The 26130-nt window shown below is 42.0% G+C and overlaps 2 protein-coding genes across 8 annotated transcripts in view; one reads left to right on the top strand and one right to left on the bottom strand.

The window, feature by feature from the left end:
• Positions 1-1728: 1728 nt before the first annotated feature.
• Positions 1729-19490, top strand: LOC129699339 (uncharacterized). 7 transcript variants are annotated; one of them, XM_055639045.1, is made up of 4 exons: positions 2652-2841; positions 4275-4398; positions 9981-10055; positions 12801-19490. In XM_055639045.1, exon 4 carries the CDS (start codon positions 13097-13099, stop codon positions 18569-18571), a length of 5475 nt encoding a protein of 1824 aa, XP_055495020.1. In that variant the 5' UTR covers positions 2652-2841; positions 4275-4398; positions 9981-10055; positions 12801-13096; the 3' UTR covers positions 18572-19490. The 7 variants fall into 7 exon arrangements, with proteins under 7 accessions (XP_055495047.1, XP_055495020.1, XP_055495010.1 ...); XM_055639035.1 differs by having other exon boundaries at positions 2652-2845; XM_055639072.1 differs by lacking the exons at positions 2652-2841; positions 4275-4398 and adding an exon at positions 1729-1972 and having other exon boundaries at positions 12803-19490.
• A 4130-nt stretch (positions 19491-23620) lies between these two features.
• Positions 23621-26130, bottom strand: part of LOC129699329 (cytokine-dependent hematopoietic cell linker) — a 32456-nt gene continuing 29946 nt past the window's right edge. Inside the window, exon 10 of the mRNA XM_055639006.1 lies at positions 23621-25810. Coding sequence (XP_055494981.1) covers positions 25682-25810 — 129 coding nt within the window. The 3' untranslated portion in view covers positions 23621-25681. The remainder of the gene's footprint in view (positions 25811-26130) is intronic.

Below are 26130 nucleotides of genomic sequence, written 5' to 3'. Positions count from 1 at the left end.
GAGGGAATCTAAATTAGTCTCCTTTATCTGTGTTGTATTTCTCCAACGATGCGTCTTCCCATACAAATGGATAGGGTTTATCTGGTCCTTGCCTTCCACCTCACCAGACTCTGGTTTCAACAGCTCATTCTTTACAATTTCCACCATCTTTCAAAGACACTTTTTCCTCCATTCCCTTTCATCATTTTTCAAGGAATATTCTCTTGGTAACTCCTCATCTACTTTTCCTTTCCCACCAACAACACTCTTTTTGAAAGTTTAATTTGCATCTTCAAGCAAAATAACGTCTAGCCTTTAACCTTTTCCTTTCCTACCAATCAAGGACCCAAACTATTTCCAGTGAAGCAGCAATTCACTTTCACTTCCACTCTAGTTTACTACATTCAATGTACACAATGTGACCTCTACATCGGATAAACCGAATACAGATTGGATTATCACATTGTGACAAACCCGCATTCTGTCCGCAGGGGAACCTTGAGCTTCCTGTTGTGTGTACTTGAATTCTCCATCCCACTTCTACTCTGACCCATTGGCTTATAGCCTCCTGCACTGTTACAATTGAGTGTTTAAGAAGGAACTGCAGATGCTGGAAAATCGAAGGTACATAAAAAAAACTGGAGAAACTCAGCGGGTGCAGCAGCATCTATGGAGCGAAGGAAATAGGCAACGTTTCGGGCCGAAACGCTTCTTCAGCCTATTCCATTGCTACTCTGCATTTTGCTACTGCTACGTTCTTTTCTCCGTGTCCTCTGAAGAAAGGTTTCGGCCCGAAACGTTGCCTATTTCCTTCGCCCCATAGATGTTGCTGCACCCGCTGAGTTTCTCCTGTTACAATTGAGGTTTGATGATCATCCCCCTCGTTCTGCCAGGGCGAGAAGCAGCTTTCTGGACTCGGTAATGAATTCTACAACCTACAAATTCATGATTTCAATTTCTGAATCTGTCATCCGCCTGCGATATTGGCTCACCTGTTTTGTTTTCTCTGGGAGCAAAGGACTTGCCTATTGCATTGCTACTCTGCATTTTGCAACTGCTACATCCTTTTCTCCGTGCCCTCTTGTTTATATTCTCACTCTCGAACTGCCCTCGTTGGCTAGACAACCTTGTATACAGCTTAGCCTCATGGTTACCGCGGTTTTAACCTATGAGTCGGCTCTCCTTCTTCTTAACAAATTTCAATTCTATCCTTTTCAGTTTTGTATCAGGTTCCTGGACCTGAAAAGTTATCACTGCTTGTCTTACAGCATTTGCGATCGGACCAGCTGAGTATTTTCAGTGCTTTCTGGGTGTTTTTAATGATGTTCATGCCTGTGTATCTTGAGCTTAAGCTCGGTCCTTCGATAGTTTTCCCACTGCGCATCCTAAAAGTTACAACCCGATGCCCAGTTGGTTTACAAAAGTCTGCAGAAACGTCAGAACATTCCAACTTGTCAACGTGTCGCCGGACGCGGAGGGGCGGAGGGAGGGAGGGAGCCAGATCCCGGTACGAGTTGGTTTTGATTCACTCTCTGTCGACTGGACCGCACGAAGTTGGGTTAAAACGATATAGATTTGAACGCTGGCAAGAATAGACTCCAACTGCCGCTTCCCCATGGCTAATCATTACTATTATAGTCGATGAACACTCAACCTAAATAACCAACCATTCTGCTCGATCGACGGGCGTAATTTGAACCAAATACTGACGTGTTCAGAATTTCTTATCAGCATGGTTGGTATAAAATATAATTACACCATAAAACATTTTCTTCAATCTTGCCAAGCAACGTTGTAATTGTTGCTTTTTCCCTCCCACCCTGATTGTTTACCAGTGGACTTTTAAAATAAATTGATTTTACTAGCCGAAGGGAAAGTTACTTCATGGAAAATCACAGTGTGGATTGGTAAAGCGGTTACAATTGCTTCAGACACAAGATGATGGAGGCATGCACGTCGATATAAACGCAATTTGAAGTCATCGTCCACAAAGGTGCAAGAATTTTGCCTCTAATCTGTGCAATGAATTGAAAGGTATTTTCTGAACATTCTTGGCTTCGCATCGATTGCCACCAAACCTGCTCGGATTGAATTCCGCAGCAGCCATGGAGGAATGTAATTAAAAATTCCTAATGTCGGTAGCGGAATGCCAAACAGACGACGATTTAGTGTAAATCAATCGCCGCCATTTGGCTGGATTGGCTCAAATATTGTAGACAAATGGCAGAATGTATACTTTATTCGTTGTCTATTGAGCCAGATTAGCTTTTAAACAAGGAGGAACAATTTGCAAAATTTCTGAATTCGGCAAACAAAGCGGCAATGTTTTTGCATGCTTTCCACATAAGGGGTTGCAGTGCGATGTATTCAGAATAGGTTCTACCCACTTCTATTTTTCAAACAAAAAAGGGTTTTATTGTGAATGATGTCTTTCTTTTTCTTTGACATTTGCGTATCAGAGCACATTCGTTTTTTCCCTCCTTCTTTTGTAGGAAGGGACAAGTTACAGTTTGTGTGAAGGGACACGGGTCGGTGGGTTGTGTTGTGTTGTGTTGTGTTGCAGCCTGGAGTGAAGGGGGGGGGGGGGGGGGTTGTTGTCTCACAGCTCGCCAGTAGAATTCTATAACCGCGCGCCCAGCCAATAGGAGCAGCTGCCGGCCGGCGGCGGTTGTACACAACGGCGGCTCCAGGAGGTGAGTCGCCGCCGGCGGCGGAGCGGCTTCTCTGGCCGCCGAGTGCGCGGCGAAGCGGCGGGCAAGTAGTTCCCCCTCCCCCCCACCTGGAACTACTTGTCCATCGTCGACGGTGGACAACGGGAGATGATGTTCGTCTGTCTGTTGGTCGCCGGGCAGCCGTGAGTGAGTGAGTGTCTGCGTTGCCGGGGGGAGGGGAGGGGAAGATGATGGCGGCGGCGGGAGGGGGAGGAGGTGTGGAGTTTTGTTTTACCGGGGACGGCCAGGGATCCGCGGCTGAGGGGCAGCGGGTGGACGGGGGCGGGCGGGCGGTGGCTGTTGGTGGGTTTGCGGGGCCACAGGTAGCCCCCCCCCCCCCCCACCCCTCCCCACCCACCCCCCCATCGCCCACCCATCCCCCCCCACCCCCCCCCCCCCCCCCCCCCCCCCCCCCCCCCCCCCATCCCCCCCCCCCCCCCCCCTCCCCCCATCCCCATCCCCCCTCCCCCATCCCCCCCCCCCCATCCCTCCCCCCATCCCCCCCCCCCCCCCCCCCCCCCCCCCCCCCCCCCTCCCCACCCCCCCCCCCCCCCCCCCCCCCCCCCCCCCCCCCCCCCCCCCCTACCCCGTCCCCCCCCCCCCCCCTCCCCCCCCCCCCCCTCCCCCCCCCTCCCCCCCCCCCCTCCCCTCCCCCCCCCCCGCCCCCCCCCCCCCCCACCCCCCCTCCCCCCCCCTCCCCCCTCGCCCCCCTCCCACCCACAAATACATGCCTCCCACCCCCCCCCCCCCCCCCCCCTGCACCGTCCCCCACCACCACCACCACCGCCATCGACCGTCCCATCACCATCTCCCTCACACTTGTATCTCCAGCCCCAACCCCCACGAGACGTTCCCCACCCAGCGCCAGGGGTGCAGGACCGTGACTCCAACACCCCATTGCAATGAACCCCCCCTCCCACCAGCCTGCAAGGTGGGGTATTGGATTGCCCTGCCTCTCAGATCCTGATTCCCTTCAACTCCAAACCCAACTGCAGCAGTGCCTTGTAGTCCGATAGTGGTTTAGTGTGTTGGCTTGGTGTTGACCGGCAGAGTTATTACTTGGCTGTGGTGGCAGCGGGTGGGTGGGGAGTGCAAGTGGGGTATGAAACGGGTGTGCCCAACATTGTTGCAGTTAGATGGTATCAAGTCAAGTCACTTTTACTTGTATAGCACATTTAAAAAACAACTCTCGTTGGCCAAAGTACTTTACATTGGTGGAGGTACTAACGTTATACAACAATGGTTCATAGATTAAATACAAACATCACTACATACATATAGCCCTCGCTCAGAAGAATTCAAGAAAGTCTTGGGAGTAGAGATGAGTTTTAAGTCTCGATTTAAAGGAGTCGATGGAGGGGGCAGTTCTGATGGGAAGAAGGATGCTGTTCCACAGTCTAGGAGCTGCAACCGCAAAGGCGCGGTCGCCCGAGCTTATGCCTAGACCGCGGGATGTTCAGTAACCCCAAGTCGGCCGATCTGCGGGACCTGGGGGTGGTGTGGTGTGTAAGCAGTCTTTTGATGTAGGTGGGGGCAAGCCCATTAAGGGCTTTGTAGACATAAAGTTTCTATGTTTCTATAAAGGAGGATCTTGAAATTTATTCGGAACCACACGGAGCCAATGGAGAGAGGCCAGGATCGGGGTGATGTGGTCCCTTTTTCGGGTGCCCGTCAGGAGTCTTGCTGCGGCGTTTTGGACCAGTTGCAGGTGGGACAGGGAAGATTGGCAGCCAGTATAGAGGGAGTTGCAGTAATCTAGGTGGGAGGAGATAAATGTGTGGATGATCTTTTCGAGGTCATCAAACTGGAGGAATTGTTTTATTTTAGCTATCATCCGAAGCTGGGAGAAGCTAGCTTTTACCACAACATTGACTTGTTTGTCAAATTTCAATGCTGAGTCAAATATCACACCAAGGTTTTTGACGTGAGGTTTGAGTAATGGGGTAAGGCTTCCAAGGCTGCCTGCTATCATTTTGATTGAGTCCGAGGGGCTGAGAAGGATGACCTCAGACTTTCGTTTAGTTGGAGGAAGTTCTGGGCCATCCAACACTTTATATCCTCGAGGCAGCGGATAAGGTTATGCAGATTTGATTGGTTTTTGGGCTTCAGGGGGAGATAGAGTTGTGTATCGTCTGCGTAGCAATGGAAGGAAATGCCGTGCCTTTGAATAACTTGTCCTAAGGGGAGAAGAGAATGGGGCCAATGATGGAACCTTGTGGAACCCCGCAGCAGAGGCTAGCTGGGGAGGAGAAAGAGTTGCCTGGTGAAGGGGTTTGTTCTTCAGCTAGCCCTTTTCATTGTCTAACATTAATACCGTTGGGAACCCTGGGACACATTGTTTCATATCCAGCTACCCCCCACCCCCAACTGTCTTTCGATCAGTTAAGACCAACACGACACATCTGAAGCCTCAAGACATTTCCTCACCCCCATCATGCTACATCAATTCGCTTCCCCTGGGAGCCCTCTGTGATATTCTTATCCTGAAAAGGATATTCCTCTGCACTTTTCATAGATCTGAGCTGCTCCTTTGAGACCTTGCCTTCTTGTTTTCCCTTCTCATTCATCCTTCACCTTCTAACCATCGGAAGATATTAAACTCTTTCCATTCCTGACATGGCATGTTTTCCATACTTCACTTCCAAAGACTTTGTTTAGTTATAGCATGGAAACTGGCACTTCAGACCACCGAGTCCACGCCAGCCATCAATCACCCAAGATCAGTCATCCCACATTTGCATCCTACACACTAGGGGGAAATTTACAGAGACCAATTAACCTACAAACCTGCATGTCTTTGGAATGTGGGACCTGGAGAAACCCCATGTGGTCACAGGGAGAAGGTACAAAGACAGCATCTGTAGTCAGGATTGAACCATGGTGTCTGGTGCTGTGAGGCAACAGCTCTACTGCTGTGCCACTGCCTCTTCATTCCTTTCCAACTGGGGACACAGTTCCACTATGTTGCTCTCCAAAGGGATGAGAGGAAAACATGTATCGCTGTGTACTTGCTAATCAATCAGATACTGAACCATTTGCATGGGTGTATTTGTAGCAATAACCATCTTGTTATCTTTGTGGACATGAAGATCCAATTGAACTGGACTTCATCTCAATTGTAAAACACAACCACTTTGTGCCAAATGTAATAGATTTAGCAGCTCATAGATCAGTAACTGCCAATTTCTGTAGAAGGTGGAAAATTGTATGCAGCCAGTTTGTAATGGCACAGAATATCACTACAGTTACCATTCAGTAAGCAGACTAATTGTGGTTCATTGATGAGTTGCAGAAAACCATATGAGAAGCAGTGCTGGAAGTGCTTGAAAATTAGGTGCCTACGGGGTGAAGCTACAATACTGAATGTTATGTATGCTGATCTTCTGAAGAAGCCTGCAAAATTGAACTAAATTTTCCCATACCCACTGTGTCAGACAGGCTCTCAGAAATATTCACAAATTGTGCTGGAGGTTTTGTATTTGACAAATGAAGTTTCTCCTTGATCAATCTTGGCCTCAACAATGACAGAGATCAGCTGATGCATTGTAAATCATCTTGGCCCAGATGTTCCCGATAAATTGTCTATCTTGGCTGCCTCCTTATGAGTTTCCCACACAAAAGCCAATGTAGTTCCATCCATATGTTATTTGAGGCCTAAATGGATTTGATATCATACAGGTAATTTGTATACTCACTAAGCTTCCAGTTGTGTTGCTAAATATGTAATGAAGAAGTAATCATGCTTCTGGCTTTATTATAGTGCCTTTTACCCTTCTGTGTAGAATATTTTGCAAGTATGACTTGTCAACAAATACAAGACAAATCAAATCTGATCAAGTACTGATCTATTTTTAATCATCAGGAAATGCTGGAGCATGTTAGTGTCAGTTTTTGCCAGTCAGTTGAGGTGGTTTGTACTAAATCCACTACATTCTCGCTTTGTTACAGTTTTGCTTCAAAGATTGATCAAATTGCTTTATTTCTTGGAGTTTAACCCAGGCAAGAGCGAGTTGGTGCACTTTGTGAGCCCAAATGTTAGAAGGAAGTATACATTGAATAGCTGGATCAGTAGATTTTTCATCAGTTGAGGTATGGAGAATGTCAGGAAGTCATGATGCAGCTATATAAAATTTTGAGAAGGCTATATTTGGAGTATTGTGATCAGTTCCAGTTGTCCCATTTATGAGTAGGACGGAGGCTTTTGAGAGGGTGCAGAAGTGGTTTACTGCCTGGAATAGAAGATATTTGGAGAGGTTGGGGAAATTTGAATTGTTTTCTTAGGAGGGGTAGAGGCTGAGAAAAGATGATGGAACTATAAAATTATAAGAGGCAGAGATATTGGGTAGATAGTCAGAAGCTTTCAAATGTCAAAGACTAGACATAACTTGTAAGGTCAGATCGGGAAAGATTTTTTTTTACAGGGTGTTGTACGTGTCTGGAATCTGCTGTCGGGGTTGGTAATAGAAACGGATAACATCTTTTTTTTTTAAAGATAGGCAGATGGATATTCAGGATAAAAAGGGATGTGGGTCATATGCATGCAGAAGTATTTATTTGGTTTAATTTGGCATCATGTTCAGTGCATACATCAAGTTCAAGTTTATTGTCATGTGTCCCTGATAGGACAATGAAATTCTTGCTTTGCTTCCGCACACAGAACATAATAGGCATTGACTACAAAACACATGAATAAATAAACTGATAAAGTGCCAATAACAAATAATGGGTTATTAATGTTCAGAGTTTTGTCCGAGCCAGGTTTAATAGCTTGATGGCTGTGGGGAAGTAGCTATTCCTGAACCTGGTCGTTGCAGTCTTCAGGCTCCTGTACCCTCTACCTGAAGGTAGCAGGGAGATGAGTGTGTGGCCAGGATGGTGTGGGTCTTTGATGATACTGCCAGCCTTTTTGAGGCATCGACTTCGATAAATCCCCTCGATGGAAGGAAGGTCAGAGCTGATGATGGACTGGGCAATGTTTACTACTTTTTGTAGTCTTTTCCTCTCCAGGGCGCTCAAGTTGCCGAACCAAGCCACGATGCAACCGGTCAGTATGCTCTCTACTGTGCACCTATAGAAGTTAGAGAGAGTCCTCCTTGACAAACCGACTCTCCGTAATCTTCTCAGGAAGTAAAGGCGCTGATGTGCTTTCTTGATAATTGCATTAGTGTTCTCGAACCAGGAAAGATCTTTAGAGATGTGCATGCCCAGGAATTTGAAGCTCTTGACCCTTCAACCATTGACCTGTTGATATAAATGGGACCGTGGGTCCCCATCCTACTCCTTCCAAAGTTCACAATCAGTTCCTTGGTTTTGCTGGTGTTGAGGACCAGGTTATTGTGCTGGCACCATATGGATAGTTGCTCAATCTCTCTTCTATACTCGGACTCATCTCCATCAGTGATACGTCCCATGGCAGTGGTGTCGTCAGCGAACTTGATGATGGAGTTCGCACTATGACCGGCTACGCAGTCATGAGTATAGAGTGAGTACAGCAGGGGGCTGAGCACGCAGCCTTGAGGTGCTCCGGTGCTGATTGTTATCGAGTCTGACATGGGAGGAAAGGCTTGTTCCTGTGCTGCACTGTTCAATGATCAGAGGTCAGGTGCAAGATCCAAGCAACATTTAAGTGAATTTGTTCAAATGCAAACTGCCCTGGCTCATGGGTTTCAGACATAATCTATCCTTGGCTAAATTCAGTATCGTGCTTGAACAGATGCTTGAGGTTAATTTTCCCCAGGAATATAATTTGCAGGAGAACTCAACACTCAGCCACTTTCAACTGCTACACTGTCAGCCTGCTATGATATGGATAGAAATAAATGAGAAAATTCTTCATAGGTAGTGATATATTCTGGAAGATTTGGACTAGGGTTGATACATTATAAGGCATATACTTTATAGAATAAAGATAAACACCATTGTGAAGAAACCATTACAGCATGTCCTATAATTTGATGGTAATCAAAGTATTGGCGATGTCATTGTCAATGTCCTGGATGAACGCTTTTGACCAGGAATTCAATTGGAACATAATTTCAAAGAGCAGAATTTGGCTGTTTTGTAGCAAGTGCCTTGTCCCTGACTCCTCAAGCTTTCCACCATTTGCTAGATCAATCAGGAATGTGAGATAAACAACACTTCTGGCCGGGTGAAATGCTGAGCTGGATATCACTCAGTGCAAAGCAACCTGTGTGTCTGGCAGTCATTCCAACATAATCACAAAATTTTACCAACTCTTCAATTGAAGCAATATCATTGTGTTGTGTAGCCTCTACAAGAAATATTGTAGGGAATCTCTGCAGTTGCTTTGACACCACAAAGGATAAGTACAGCAGATTCCTGTAATGTCATTACTTTAAAGATTCCCTCCCCCTGCCTCCCAACAAAAAGTTGTATATCCGTTAGATTTGCATTCCTGTTTTAATATTGATGGAGCAAAATCCTGTGATTCGCTTCCCATTAATGAAAGGATCTCCTTCTCCATGTGATTAGCAGCAGTTCAGAAAGCATTATTTGAAGTGATGATAATAGCTAGTGATGTTCTTCTGACCTTATTTTAGCTAGGTCATATTTTCAATTAATTTTGTTGTTTCCATTGTAAATTCTTATATATTTATTTTGATGATATCTTCCTGTTAAATAGTTTGCTTGGAATGTAGGTATTCTGCAAGGATAGGTAATGTTGCATAACCTATCTCAGCACGTTGTTGAAGCATTAGTGGTGCTTTGATGTCACTAAGTGGCTTGCTAGTCCCTAGAAAAGGATAGTTCATAGAAAAAAGGTATTTGTAGGGTTGTGGTCACACAGGCTAGACTGGGATAAGACTGATACGTTTCCTTCTTTACAGAACAGCCAACTTTTATAATTGTAAACCGTTTCTTGTAAACTCAGAATGGCAGATGCCGAATCTTGAACATAAAACACAATATGCTGGAGGAGCTTTGTGGGTTGAACTGCATTTGTGGAAAACATGGATATTCAGAAGGATTCCAATCAAAATGTCACCTGTCTATGTTTTCCAGAGATGCTGCCTAACCCGCTGAGTTACACTAGCACTTTGTGGCTTTTGCCAAACATTTGTTGTATTATTGTTCAATTAAGTATGATGCTATAATCCCTACAAGTAAAGCTGGGCTAAGTTGAATAATAGTAGATGACGTGAAAGTCTATTTTAAAGATCTGAAATATTGAGCTGGTGTTGACATGAATTCTTAAAGATGTGCATAAGATCTGTCAAATGAATTGGTTGAAAGATGTTTTAAAACAACTACTTATTTTACTATTTCCAGAACATGTTTGACAGAATATGATACCAGCTGAAATGAAGAACTATAAATTTGCTGGCTATGTCTCCATATCTCCAGGTACGAATCTCAAATGTAAACATGAAAAATATGACAAAAGAAATGTCCCCCAATGAATTGCTGTAATTGTATCTGTTACTATTTAATCAAGGTTCCATCACATAAATCCAAACAAATTAAATTGCTACACGATTTAAAAAAATAGTTTCAATGTCTTTAGATTCTAGAACAAAACCATGGATCCATAACCATTGTATTAGTTAATAGAAAATTAATCTATATTATGGGTTATATTATTTCAAGGTAAGGTTTATAATGAAGGGTAATATTCTATTTTGAGGGCATCTTCTTTATTAATTCATTAATTTTGTAATAAAAAAAAAAACTGGCTTGTTCCAGACTTTAAAAGTGTACTCCGATGAAAATTGACACCATTGGAAACTTAAGTGTTTTATGCTCTAATTATGTAACTGGTTATCTGCAACTTGGTTATGCCTCGATGTGTGCAATTTTCTTTCAATTGTGAGAGCTGCAATTTTGAGTTTGGATGCCATTTTCCTGTAAGGAAAGCTGGAATTGATGTCTGATTTTATAGGTGTGGATGAATTGCTTGGTACTTTTTTTTTAAAGTGCATGAGTGGCATACACTTCTGCTTTCATGATCTGCCAATTTTCACCAGCAGTTTTATTTTGGGGAGGGGGTGTCTAAATTCTGCATACATTTTAAATTCACCTCGGTGCCCATTATTTCCTCTTTTAATCTTCCCCTCCAATTAAAGTCCTAAACCCCCTTAAATCTGCTGTCAAATGATGTTGCTACCTTGAGTCGATCATAAATAAAACCATGATATTGTTCTTCATACTGTTCCGTTGCTCACTTCCCAGCTCTGCTTCCAGGGGCAAAAAGTACTTCCTCGTTAATGTACAACTGCGCTTTCAAAATCTTGTTTATCAAGCCTACACCACTACACCTCTACAACTTTCAAGAGTCAAGAGTGTTTTATTGTCATATGTCCCAGATAGGACAAATAAATTCTTATTTGCAGCAGCACAACAGAACATGTAAACATAGTACACAACAGGAGAAAAAAAAAGTTCAGTGTGTGTGTATATGTGTGTGTATATATATGTATATACATATGTATATGTATATACATATGCATTCACACATATTCAATAAATAAACAAATATAGTGCAACAATAGAATAATAGTTCAGAGCTTATTTGCTGTTGTGTTTAATAGCCTGATGGCTATAGGAAAGAAGCTGTTCCTGAACCTGGTCGATACAGTTTCCAGGCTCCTGTACCTTCTTCCCGATGGCAATGGTGAAATGAGTGTGTGGCCAGGATGGTGTGGGTCTTTTATGAATTTGGCCGCCTTTTGAGGCGGCGACTTTGATAGATCGGGGAGGTTAGAGCCGGTGATGGACAGGGCAGCGGTCACAACGTTTTGCAGATTTTTCCGCTTCTGGAAGTTCAAGTTGCTGAACCATGCCACGATGCAGCCAGTCAGTATGCTCTCCACTGTGCACCAGTAGAAGTTCAAGGGAATCCTCCTTGACCTACCGACTCTCCGTAATCTTCTCAGAAAGTAGAGGCACTGATGTGCCTTTTTTTACGATTGCATCAGTGTGCTGGTTCCAGGAAAGATCTTCGGAAATATGCATGCCCATGAATTTAAAGTTTTTGACCTTCTCCACCATTGTCCCATTGATATAAACAGGGTAATGGGTCCTCATCCATCCCCTTCCAAAGTCCACCATCAGTTCCTTGGTTTTACTGGTGTTGAGAGCCAGGTTGTTGTGCTGGCACCATTTGGTCAATTGGTCGATCTCACTTCTATACTCTGATTCATCACCATCTGTAATTCGTCCAACAACAGTGGTGTCGTCGGCAAACTTGATGATTAAGTTTGCCCTATGTCCGGCTATGCAGTCATCAGTATAGAGTGATTAAAGCAGGGGGTGCTGAGCACGCAACCTTGCGGTGCTCCCGTACTGATTGTTACTGAGGATGAGGTTTTTCCACCAATTTGGACAGACTGGTCTGTAGACAGTATAGTCCATGACCATAACTACACTGCTAATGGCATGGTGGCACAGAGGTAGAGTTGCTGCCTTACAGCGCCAGAGTCCCGGGTTTGATCCTCACTATGGGTGCTGTCCATATGGAATTTGTACCTTTTCCCTGTGACCACGTTTGTTTCCTCCGGCTGCCCCAGTTTTCTCCCACATTACAAAGATATCCAGGCTTGTAGGTTAATTTGGCTTCCGTAAATTGTACATTGTTCCTATTGTGTAGAATATCGCTAATGTATGGGGATAGCTGCTGGCGTGGAAATAAAATCATATTAGAACACTCAGTCAGAAGAACAGAATTCCTCCAGCAATTAACCTTTTTTTTAATCCTTGATCTTAACTTATCTTTCTCGTATGCTCTTTCCTTGTAATACTCAAAATATAAATGTTTCCAATGCTAGTCACCTTGATTTTAAAGGTGTCAAAGCTCCAGGTTCGAATGGCTTCCCTAAATATTTCCAACTCTCTTCCATTAAAATGCTTCTTCAGTCTTTACTTTCTAATTTGTCTTAGAAGATCTGTATGTGGAGCAGTGTTATGCATTTTTTGGTCACTGTTGGGCTGGATTTCAGGTATCCTTTTGCACACAATGAAATATTCAAAAGTTATTAAATGTACCATTTCACTTTTATTGTGATTTTGGAAAAAATGCTGTTTTCATTGTTCATAGGAAACACCTATTTATAGTCCACGATATAATCTTAGTTTATTTTGTTTCCTCTACAGAGTGAAACCGTTACAATGCCATTCAAGATGAGCTATCCTGATTTCAAATTCAGTTCAAAAAAAGAAGTTCAAAGAACATATGCAGGAAGGAAACATTTCATCTACATTTGTATTGTAGCAAGTGACATATTTTTATTGGGCATGTAAAATGTTACATGTTTCGGAACACAGTTAATTGGAGCATTACAAATGATTGCTTGGAACTGCCAGTGTAAAGTAAAAGACCAAATGCAACACTGCGCACTTTCAGAAATCTATTTTTACCAATGTGCTGAAATTTTGAGCAAGCTCAAAAAATGCAATTTAAATGGTTAAGAGTTCTGCTTCCAAAAATGGAGAGACCACCACAAAAGGAGAGATTTGCTTCGTCTATTTCAGATGCTTCAATGAAATTTGGTACTGGAAGAAAACAGACTGCAAGAAAGGCCTTAGTAATGAAAAATCCTCTTGACCTTGCACAGCAAAAGGCAAAACAGAATCCTGGAATGATTAAAAGGATAATAGAAGTGTGTGATCATGGGGAAGAATATGGAAAAGAGATTACTGAAATGTTAATGTTTTGTGTTAAATGTAAAGATGCTCAGAAATTCAGCTTTAGAGAACTGAAAGAACACTGCCAACAAAAACATCCTGAAGATAAGCCCATGTTTGTCTGTAGCAGATGTGGTTTCACTGTGGATGATGTGGAAAAAATGAATGTACATGCAATTGCACACAAAGTAGACAGTCCATTAAACGGAGAACCTGGTGATGGCAAGGAAGATCAGTGCTCGGGTGCGAGGAAACTGCATAAAACTAGACATTTGAAGAAAGGTACTCTGTATTGTGATAAATGCAGGTTTTCAACGAAAGATCCACTTCAGTTTCAAAAACATATCATGAGGCATGATGAAATTCAATACAAATGTGGACGGTGTGATCACATTTGTTACACCAGGGGAGAATTCCAGCGTCACTCAGTGCAGCATACAGGAACATTTCCTTTTAAATGTAGATATTGTGATTATGGTGCAGTCCGAAAGGATTATGTTGTGAAACATACAAAGGGAGTGCACAGAGATATTGTAAAAAATGGTGGCTCTGTCCTTGTTCTACCAATGAGGAAAGGTCATAAGAAAGCCTTCCCTAAACCTGTTGTTAATGGCTTAAAAGGCAAGCAAGTGGCAAATGCACAAAATGACAATTCTGCCAATATAATCATGAGTGATCAGATGTCAGATTCAATTAATTTGGCTCGAAATCCTAATGAGATGTCCTGTCATTTCCAGGACTTTGATATTGCTGTTCTTCCCCAGACAGATAGCAATGGCCCTGGTGAAAGTCAGAACTGGGAGAAAACTACAGAACATGCTAAGCATTTAAATTGTTTTCCGACTGATGCTAGAAAAATTCGCCTTCAGGTACTTGCATCTTCTAAACACTCTGTACAGCCTGGCACTCCGTTAACGTTGGTTGCTCCAGCACAAGTGGTTATTCCTTCAAATTGTTTGGCTCAGCTAACAGAAATAAAAACTGTTAATGGAAAACAGCAATTGGTGTTCAAGCTAATACCACAAGCCTCCGCAGCAGCCTGCCCCATGGTCGGCTCTGATGCATCAGGAGTGGCTGCCCTTTCATCACAGGAAATGCAACAAGATATGAATACAGAAATTGCAAATCCACAAAAGAACAGCATGTCAAATAATTCATCTACATTCCTCACAAAAACGGTTGATTGCAATTTATTTTCCCATTTTGATCCTTTGAATGAAGGTTTTAATGCTGACCAGAGCATTAGGGGAATTAATACTAAAACAATCTTTTCAAATTCTCAGTCTTTGGGTGATAGGAGAAGAAGCTGTTCCACATTGGAGATTAGAAATAAAAGTAGTCCAAAATGGAAGCAAAAAGTAACTGCAGACCAGCAGCAAAGTAAACAGTTGATTTCAATTAATTCAGCATGGAATTTACAACAGAATGGCTTTGTATCACCAGATATTTTGAGTAAAGCAGTGCCTTGTCTTCAGCAAGGTGTTTTGGACAGCAAAACCCCTGCAAACAATTTAAATTTAGTTACTCAAGGGATAATGAATCAATTTGATAATGAATCCTTAACTTTTTCTGGATCTAAAGAAGCACAGAAAAGTAAAAATTTGTATTTAACTAATGAAGAACAAAAATATAACTCAAATGGAGAGCGACCTGGCCTATCACGATTGAACAATAAATCCACTAATTACAATGAAGTTATCACTATTAACAAAACATTTGGGAAACCATTTGCACAGTTGCCTAAGGTTGCAAATGCTCGTGTGGGTGATTACCAGTTATTGGGCTCTGTTCGCAAAACTGCAATCAGAACAGCGGAGTCTTTGCCAGTTGATGGAACTAAAAGCAATCTTTGTATGACACCATGCTCTACATCACCTGATACTGAAATGCCCGCACCGTTGCAGATGTATTCTACCTCATCTCGTCATGTCACAACTTCATTTTCTAAAGACTGTAGTCATCAAGTTGCACCTAACTTTCCACCCCTGCAATCCAGGCTTGTATCCAAAGATACAAATCACCCAGCACATTTGAAAAATCAGCGAACTGGTATTACGAACAAGCAACCCAATAATTTTCAAGCTTGTAAAAGTCGATCTGAAAATGAAAGTCAGTGCTGTACTGCTGCACAGAATCCCAGAAATATATCTGATTCATGCTTGCGAGGTTATAATGAAGTTCCCCACATTGTCAATTCATTTTCTACAGTGAGAAAATGTGAAAAGAGCAGGAAGACATCAAATGTGCCTATTCAGCAGTGGAATGCATTGGAACATAAAGAAATTAATGAAGCCAATAACATCAAATCGGGACACAGCCTGACGTTGGATACAAAAATACGCTCAGATATACAAGAAAATACTAATTGTCCTCTTTTGACAGGAGCTGCTGTCAACCACACCAAGTCAACTGGCAGTCTGGCAATTGTGAGCAAAATGCATGACAACAATGAATTAGTTAAAAGGGGATTTTTATGTCTTAACCCTGATGCTCAGTATGCCCGGGGCACATTGCAAGACGTCGCAGTTAATTCAGACCGTGGTGATTTCAGCAATCGGTGTGATTTGGAAGGCATCACGTCCGCTAAAGACCATTTGTTTGATATGCAGTGGCCAGTAATTTCCTCTGTCTTTTCTCTTAGTTGTGGTACTAATGGTGTTGCAGAGAATATTCAATGGGACAATGACCAAGATAACATTTGCCCTTCATTTGGTACTAAGCAGATTGTAAAACCTTACCCATGTTCTCTGATTCGGACAGATAATATGAGTCTCTCAAATACCTTTGACAAAAGAAAATCAAATAAGGGATGTAATATAAGTGAATCATTAAGTCATAAGAATCCAGAGCATACATCAAAATCTGGAGATCGAAGTCTCAGCACCACAGCAGTTCAGTCGGTGGTAAGTGAAAGACCGTTTAAATTATCCAGAATGGCAAAGTGTCCTTCCTTATTACCACCAGTGTCATTGACAAAGATTGACGATAGCTCTTCTGCTCAAAGATTTAAGCAATTTGATGATGACGTCCATGTGTTCCAGGATGCATATGATTTGTGTCCTGGTGAATTTTCTTTAAGTAAAAGCAGTTCAACTGTATGTTTAGATCAGTCTCCCACAGGTGGTAATGACACAGCTGTGGAGCATTCCACTAATTTGCATAGTTTTGTGCAGGTAAAACAATTAAGTACCAACTCTGATTCCACTAAAAATGCATTAAATGGGGTTGGACAGAATCACCGAACTAAACCTGTCTCACCCCCAAACCAAAATGTTCTAGATTTATCTCCATATGATGTATCGCTTCAAAATAAATCACTACCAATTACTCAATCATCAGGTGTAGATGGACTTGCGAAGACTTCTGTTTCACATAATGTTAGTAGCAGCTTTTTACTTTCACCTTCTCTCTCTGGGGTAGCCACAAATGCTTTTAAAGAACAAGTTCAGAATCATGTTGGGCTTAAAAACATTTGTGAACCAAATGCGATCAGTTGTAAGAGAGATTCCTTTCATCAGAACATATGTCATTTCTCAGAAGGATTACAAAAGGATTTGCCTATAACTAATACAATGTCCTCTGTGAAACTCTGCCACCAACATAGTTTGGAAAACAAAGATTCTTTGTTTTCTCCAAGCTGCAATTCCAATGCAAATTCTAAAAATGTTCATTCTGCTCATGATGCTGAAATATTTGAACATGTACCGCAGAGTCTTGGCCAAACGCAGCAGTTTACAGAAAGGTTAACACTTCCACCTGCTACAAAAATACACAGTATTTCACTCTCAACATCATTGGCTACAGATAACCAAAGCAATCCTACCAAAGCTCAATTGAAGCCACCTAATAACATAAGTAGAATTAATTCCACGTTATCTTCCAGCATCAATCAAGGTCAGTGCTTTCCTATACAAGGTGATGCATCTAATCAAACTAAATGTGCAGTAGATTGTGTTAATTCTCAAAATAGTGATAAAATTAAGAGCAATAAACCAAACTGTCCTTGGACTAGTGGAACTGGAAGTGTCAGCAGAGGGCAGAAAATTCTGAATCCACTTTCTCAAATGGAGTCTACGCCAGAGGTTTCTTCTTTATGTACTTCTGCATTTCCAATCTGTTCTGTGAAAGCCCCAGTTAATCCTGAACGTACACAACCACCTCACCATTGTATAAAAGATACTGACTGCTCTCAACATGAAACCACTTACAAGGTTGTTTCAAGTGGTATTGTGCTTAGAGTACTAAGTGCTGTTGATGATTCCAAACAAAAAGAATCTATGCTTGGTTGCCAGTCTGGCAACCAGTCACAAAACTTCAGTGTATTCTATTCCTCAACATTTTCAGATAGCACAGCAACAAAATCAGAAATGCATGCACCATTGGTAGAAAAGATGCGAAAAGAACCAAGTTCCATAAATAATTCCTCATCCAAGACAAAATATCAGGGAACTGTAAGCTGTAAATTGTCTCCTGTTTTGGTTGACCAACCAAACACTCGTAATGGTACTTCATTTAAGTCACTTGCTCGTCAGAAATCTCGGCAGATGAAGTACAGTGAAGAATTGCCATTGAAGCGGCGATGTACCAAGAAAGGAAAAGCAGATCAAGTACAGCATAATACACTATCAAAACTGACAGAAAAACAAGACCATCTTGCTTCTGTTGCAACTGATATCTGTGAGCAATTGAAGACTGCCCGTAAACTTCGACTCAAGCCATTCGATGACAGTCAGTTGGTGAAATGCCCACGCCGTAATCAGCCCGTAGTTGTGTTAAACCATCCAGATGTAGATGTTCAAGAAGTATCTAATGTCATGCAAACAATAGGCAAGTACAGAGGACATGTACTTAAAGTGGTTTTATCTGAGAGAACAGTCATTTCTCTCAATTTAAAGAAAAAACAGCAAAGACAAGAGATTGGAAATCAAAGTATTTTACGCGATAAATGGCATAACTGCAAGGTGGTCAGTCCAGTAAAGGAAAGGCTGATGTTGAAAATGAAACTCAAAAAGATCCATAAAAATAACTACCAGATTGTGAAAAGTATTCAGAATGAAGAGCTGCAGTTTAAATTCCACTGTTGGTTTTGTGGTCGCATGTTTTGTGATCAAGAAGAATGGATTGCTCATGGGCAACGTCATTTAATGGAAGCCACCCGGGATTGGAATGATGTTACCAACTTTCGGGAAACTACAGAAAATGGAGCTGAAGTATTGAAAAGGATATCAAAGGACATGTAATATATAATTACAGATCCAGAGATATAAGATGTCTGGATGTTTTTGCCGCGAGTGCACACAATGTGGATTTTTTCATCTTAGCTCGCTTATTGGCATGAAATCTTTAAATGCTGCTTTTTTTGCTCTGTAAAATTGACCTTAGCAATGACAGATAAGCTGACTGCAGTCTATTGTTCCTTTGGTAAACATGTAGAGTACAGAAAAGTCAAAAGAAAAGCTATTCTATATCACTGAAGAACTGCAATTGGACGCAACATTTGAATGTTCTAATGTAATACCAATCACAAGAAACAGATGCTGAAAGTAAAATGAGAGCCTTGTATTTGGAGGTTTATTATTTTGACTGCTAAATTCTGTATTAATTTTACTCTTATTCTTACATTTTGTAGATTTGGTAAAACTAACGAAACGAGTGCTTTTTTTTGCACAATTTTGTAATATTTTACATTGCCATTTTATTAACTCATTAGTGTACATGGAAATGTTGAATATGCACTCCTGAACTATAAGAACAGATGATGTCTGTAATATTAAACTTGTGTACACCGTTTAGAAGAATATGCCTAGATATTCATCCCCGTCAGAAGTATTAAATGGTAGTGGTGGCGTACACTGCCTCAAAAGATCCATTCCATTGGAATTAATTTGAGATTTGGTATATAATGCATTGAGTTTTAGTTTGGTACTATTCTAAAATCTGACTAATTTGAATATTGTATTATTTAATTTCAATTGAATGAATAATTGGAGACAGTGTGCAATGTGTTGAGGCTAGTGACAAATGTAGTGTTCCCAAATGGACGCATTCCCAGTCAATAATTTATAGAGTAGGTTAAACGCAACAGTTAAGTGTTTCAAAAAATTGATGTTTCTTGCAATTGTCTTTGATAGTTGACAAAATAAAGTAAACTAAGAGATATTCTTGTTTTGAAACTGCTTTACATTGGTGTTTGCTTCTCACTATGAAACAAGTTTAAATTAATTACAGACAGATTGAAGTACCAACACTGATATTTGTTGAAAACTTTTAAATTGCAGTGATACCAATTTGATAGTGGTACCCCAAACTGTGAGGTGTAAATGCTTGCTCTTTCAATTAAATTAATGTTCATGTCATCAATTGTACTTCATTAATATAAACTCTGAATCTGAATATTATTTGAGGAATAATTTTTGCATTGATATATTTATAAACCAATTATAAATATTTGTCATTGAGGTTTGCAGTTTTTCCTTTAGATGGGCACATTACATTTGCTTGTTTTGTCTTAAGACATTGTGTAACAACTGAGAGACTGCCCGCATCACTGAATTGTTGGGATGACCTGTATTCCATCTTATGTGACAATTTTGCTTCTATAACTTTGTTTTTAAATAACCAATCTTTGGCACATAATAAGATAGATTTGGATATAGTTAGGAACAAATATAAAATTGTTCCAAATATCACTTTTCAATACCATGGAGACGAGAATTGCAGATGTTGGAATCTTGATCAAAACACAAAGTGCTGGACGAACTCGGTGGGTCACTGAGCATCTGTGGAGGGAATGGACAGACAACGTTTCAGGTTGGGGCCCTTCTTCAGACTGATTGTATAATCGAGCGGGAGAGAACTGGAATATTGAAGGTGGGGCAGGACAATGCCTGACAAATCATAGCTGGATAAAAGGGAGTTGGCAGATGTGTTGGGTAAATTACAAAAGCTTGAGATGAAAAGAGGACAAAAGGTTGTCAGTAAAGGAAGAATGAAATGTAAAGCCGGTGGGGGGGAAAGAGTGACAGGACAGTGGAAGAAATGGTGCACATCAGGTTGGGGGAGGACACAGGGACGGCGGTGGGGTAGCAAGGGGGGGGGGGGGGGGGGGGGGGGAGTCATAGAGTGATGCAATATGGAAATAGGCTCTTTGGCCTAACCTGCCCACACCGGCCAATATGTCCCTGCTACATTTGTCCCACCTGCTGGTGTTTGGTCCATATCCCTCCAAACCTATCCTATTCATGTACCTGCCCAACTGTTTCTTAAATGTTGGAATAGTCCCTGCCTCAACTACCTCCTCTGGCAGCTTGTTCCGTGCACCCTCCACCCATTATGTGAAAAAGTGACCCCTCCGATTCCTATTAAATCGTTTCCCCTTCATCATAAACCTACAGTATGTCATCTGATCCTCGATTCCCCTACTCTGAGCAAGAGATTCTGTGCATGTACCCGATCTATTCCCCTCATGATTTTCTACACCTCAATAAGATCTCCCCTCATCCTCCTGTGCTCCAAGGAATAGAGTCCCAGCCTACTCAACCTCCCCCTATACCTAGAGCCTCCAGCCCAGGCAACATCCTTATAAATCTTCTCTGTACCCTTTCCAGCTTGACAACATCTTTCGTATAATATGGTGCCCAGAACTGAACACAATACTGTAAATGCGGCCTCACCAACGTCTTTGATGTTCACGCTGTTGGGTTGTAAGCTATCCAAGTAGAATACGAGGTACTGTTCCTTTAGTTTGTGTGTAAACTCACTCTGGCAATGGAGGAGACCCAGGACAGAAAGGTTGGGAAGGGTAGTTAAAATGGTCAGTAACCAGGGGATGCAGCAGGCCTGAGTGCAAGTGTTCTAGTCAATGCTTGCCCTCGTCAATATAAAGATCACATTGGGAGCACCAAATATAGTAAATACGTTTTGAAGATGTGTATATGAACCTCTGTCTCATCTGGATGGACTGCTGGGGTCCCTGGATGGATGTGAGGGAGCTGGTATCGGGACAGACGTTGGGTGTCCTGCAGTTGCAGGGGAAGTACCTGGGAAGAGGGTGGTTTGGATGGGAAGGGAAATGTGACCCAAGGAGTTATGGAGAGGCAAGTGCAGAAAGCAAAGAGGGGTGAAGATAAGATGAGGTGACTGGTAATGGGATCATATGGAAGGTGGCGGAAATGTCAGAGAATTATGTGTTGGATGCTGAGTCTCGTGAGGTGAAAGGGATGAGGACCAGGGAACACTGTTGCTCCTACTGGGGGTAGGGGTGGGGTGGAGGAGGAAAGCAGAGCCAGGACAGAATTGCAGAGCACCAAAATTACACAGATCAGGGATCTTTCCGAGGGGGGGTTACAACGATGACACTTTTACTGAATGCATCCACAGCATTAGATATATTGAGAATTATTTAAATAATTTTTATGGACCATGCTGCTACTTGCATTGAATAGACCAGAGTGAAAATTTTAAATTCTCTTTTCAGTGTCGGTGTATTTATCTGTCTGAGGCAAAATAAATGCATATCTTTAAAATTTCAAGTTACATTATGAATACTGAATTTATGGCAATTGAAACATTTTGGCATTGATAGCGGAAGGTACATTAAGATGCAGAATGGAAAATAGCGTGATGAATGTACCAGACCCAGCGTGTACCAGTATGAAGACTAGACAGACACAATAGGCTGGAGTAACTCAGCTGGTCAGGCAGCATCTCTGGAGAAAGAAATAGGTGACGTTTTATGTGGAGACCCTTCTTCGGTATGAATTTGTTGAGGAGAACGATGCTCGACCATGTTGGTGCTCAACCCCGCCTGCATGCTGCGGAATGGAGTGCACTGGAGGCCACCATTTTGGTGGAACTTGATGTCTTGCCCCCGCTAATGGTTTCATTAAGTGAAGGAAAGAACGGCAGATGCTGGTTTAAATCGAAGGTTGACAATATGCTGGAGGAACTCAGCGGGCCAGGCAACATCTCTGGAGAGAAAGAATGGGTGACGTTTCGGGTCGAGACCCTTCTTCAGCCATGAATACAATGAAAAATAAATAAGAACCTTTGTTTTCTCAATAAAATAAAACAAAAAAATTCGATCAGCTAATTAAGCGTAACACTTTATTTTGTTGTACAGTAATGTTTTATTTTAACCTTTGTATATGTGCTGCAACAACATCGTCTGTTGGAATCACACACAGGTAGCTCCTATTCATTGCAGAATGACAGCAAGTTATGAAGGCTTCGTTGTTGAATCAATTCTTTGTCCTTTCCCAATTCCACGACCATGCACTGCATGCAGTGAGGTCCCGTGGACTGGACAATTTGGATGAATCTGTAGAAGCTAACCCAGAAGTGCTGAGGACAATTACTGCTTCCCGAAAATGTTTTACCTGAAATTAACTCAGCGGAGATTGAAACTAGGACATTTTGCTTGGGTGAAAATATCGATACATCGATCAAATCTCAGAACTTGATTAATATACCTGTGAATGTAATATCATTAACTTTGTATAATGGAAGTGCAAGTGCGTTTTAAATCTCAATTTATATGGGGGGAGGGAATGAATAAATTGCATCTTAGACAGTAGGCCGATTGTATAGAACACACGTTATTTATTACATTTTAAACAAAGGACTGTGGTGGAGGGGCTTGAAGTCTCCACTCCGCACCATTAATGATTCCCGTTCCAGTAAATTGACCTTGGTGCTCCATTCGCAGAACGTTTCCTTGTATAGGATGAGCAGTAGATCCAAAATGAACGCATTAAACATCCCCATCATGACATTGGATTGAGCAAAGAAAAATGTTTGATCCACCAACTGGATGCACCTGATTTTGACTTTGGTTCTTGAATTTATATTTAGTCACATTGCGCAGCGGTAGAGTTGCTGCACTTGCAGCGCCGGAGACCCGGGTTTGATCCCGACTACAGGTGCTGTCTATACGGAGTTTGTACGTTCTTCACGTGACCGCGCGGGTTTTGTCCGAGATCATCGGTTTCCTCCCACACTCCAGACGTACAGGTATGCAGGTTAATTGGTTTGTTGTGTAAATTGTCCCTAGTGTGTGTAGGATAGTGCTAATGTGCGGGGATCGCTGGTCGGTACGGACTCGGTGGGCCGAAGGGCCTGTTTTCGTGCTGTATCTCTAAACTAAAATAAACAAAACAAAAAATTGGCACAAAGCCACTAGTTGAACCAATGGCGGCTTTTGGTGGATGAAATAATGGGGATAAGGGTAATCTGAGGGATGGTTTGGTATTAAAAGTTTTACTATTGGTATTACTTTGGTATTAAAAAGTTTCACCCGGCGGGGTCCCAACATCGGTAGCCTGAATCGCCTCAACGCAGAGGGAGAACAAGGAGGGAAGAGACAAGGACTTTAAGACTTTTCAGTCACAGTGAGGAGGTGCCTGGTAGCCTATCTGTGGTGGATGTTAAACTGGGTTAAGTGTGTGTTTTGTTATTTTATTCTATGTTATGACTGCAAGGTATACAATTTCGTTCAGACTGAAATGGATAGAGAACTGGCTGACAGACAGGAAGCAAAGTAGGAGTAAACGGGTCCTTTTCAGAATGGCAGGCAGTGACTAGTGGGGTGCCGCAAGGCTCAGTGCTGGGACCCCGGCTATTTACAATATATATTAATGGTTTGGATGAGGGAATTGAATGCAACATCTCCAAGTTTGCGGATGACACAAAGCTGGGGGGCAGTGTGAGCTGTGAGGAGGCTGCAAGGTGACTTGGATAGGCTGGGTGAGTGGGAAAATGCATGGCAGATGCAGTATAATGTGGATAAATGTGAGGTTATCCACTTTGGTGGCAAAAACAGGAAAGTAGACTATTATCTGAATGGTGGCCGATTAGGAAAAGGGGAGATGCAACGAGACCTGGGTGTCATGGTACACCAGTCATTGAAAGTAGGCATGCAGATGCAGCAGGCAGTGAAGAAAGTGAATGGTATGTTAGCATTCATAGCAAAATGGTTTGAGTATAGGAGCAGGGAGGTTCTACTGCAGGTGTACAGTGAGACCACACCTAGAGTATTGCGTTCAGTTTTGGTCTCTAAATCTGAGGAAAGGCATGCTTGCCATAGAAGGTGTACAGAGGAGGAGGTTCACCAGACTGATTCCTGGGATGTCAGGACTTTCATATGAAGAAAGACTGGATAGACTTAGCTTGTACTCGCTAGAATTTAGAAGATTGAGGGGGAATCTTATAGAAACCTACACAATTCTTAAGGGGTTGGACAGGCTAGATGCAGGAAAATTGTCCCCGATGTTAGGGAAGTCCAGAACAAGGGGTCACAGTTTAAGGATAAGGGGGAAATCTTTTAAGACCGAGATGAGAAAAACACTTTTCACACAGAGAGTGGTGAATCTGTGGAATTCTCTGCCACAGAAGGTAGTTGAAGCCAGTTCATTGGCTATATTTAAGAGGGAGTTAGATGGGCCCTTGGGGCTAAAGGGATCAGGGGGTATGGAGAGAAGGCAGGAACAGGATACTGAGTTGGATGAACAGCCATGATCATATTGAATGGCGGTGCAGGCTCGAAGAGCCGAATGGCCTACTCCTGCACTTATTTTCTATGTTTCTATGTCTGAATGACAATAAACGATACTTTACCTTACAATACAACCTTTATGCGTGTTAAACTTCAACGGGTTAAACGTGCATCTATTAGGGTCTGTACGTGGAATTACTGCAATGTTTGTCCAACGGGTTCCCAAGTAGCAAGCCCCGATGCACAGTCACCATTTCCGTTGTATCATTTGAACTTGGGCGGGTCAGCGCAGAATGTCGCAAGTAAGCGCACCCCGATGAGATCAAGCATGATAATTTCGAAGCTCTATATTTGGAATATAATTATGAAAATATTCAGCCTAAATGGATTGTGCAATAATTTCCATACGCCCCACATACTGAGCGGAGCTTCATCCTAATGTTTTAAATAATGCATTCCTTCGTATTCTAAACTGTTTATTATTTTTATATTTAAACACGACGTTAATATGGGGAATGATGACGGTGCCATATGGAATAATTTGACTAATCTTTGTTTTGTGGAGTGGCAAAAATAATAAGGTAACTTATGGCAAGTAAAATAAGATTGTAATAGAAATAAAGGAACGTTAATTACTTTTATATAAAATAACAGCTAATTTCCTCTTTCAAATATTTCCTGCATCATTTCGGCTTTCTTATAAGACAATGAATTGTCTCATATCTAAACGTTATTCATTTTGACGTTAACAATTACAATGAAAACCAGTTTATATTTACATTAAAATATTTTAGTACAGTTAGCTATACAACAGATATTTCGAGGATAAAATACAAAATCATGGGACAGTATTAATTCGTCAATGCAGCATCAGTGGAACGGTGAGCACGCAATGTTCCATTTGCCTTCCGGATTGATCCCTGCCATCGATTAATCGCAGCGGAATACTTTTGTGAACGTCTATTATATGTGGCACCGAATCAAACACCTGTGGGGTTTGAAAATAACCTTTAGTTTCAAAATGTCATGGTAAAAGTGAAACAGAGAGGAATTATACACAAGAATTTCGTGATAATTTTGCTACCTAATGTTTCTTAACGTGTGAGGAATCTATAAGTGGAAAGTGGCAACCAAACTAATAATTTGAAAGAAAAAAAATATGTCGTTTGTAAATATAGACACAAAATGCTGGAGTAACTCAGCGGGGAAGTCAGGATACCCCGAGAGAATGAATGGGTGACGTTTTGGGTCGAGGCCCTTCTGAATGTTTTGTTTGGTAATGGTGTCATTCCGGCTCTCTTCCAATCA

The sequence above is a fragment of the Leucoraja erinacea genome, chromosome 1 (assembly GCF_028641065.1).
Source record: "Leucoraja erinacea ecotype New England chromosome 1, Leri_hhj_1, whole genome shotgun sequence".
NCBI classification, from domain to species: domain Eukaryota; kingdom Metazoa; phylum Chordata; class Chondrichthyes; order Rajiformes; family Rajidae; genus Leucoraja; species Leucoraja erinaceus.
This window is presented reverse-complemented; position numbering and strand designations above follow the sequence as displayed.

What these genes read in the sequence shown, in the direction of transcription:
- LOC129699339 (XM_055639072.1), top strand. Translation starts at nt 13,097, where the DNA reads ATGCAATTTAAATGGTTAAGAGTTCTGCTTCCAAAAATGGAGAGACCA.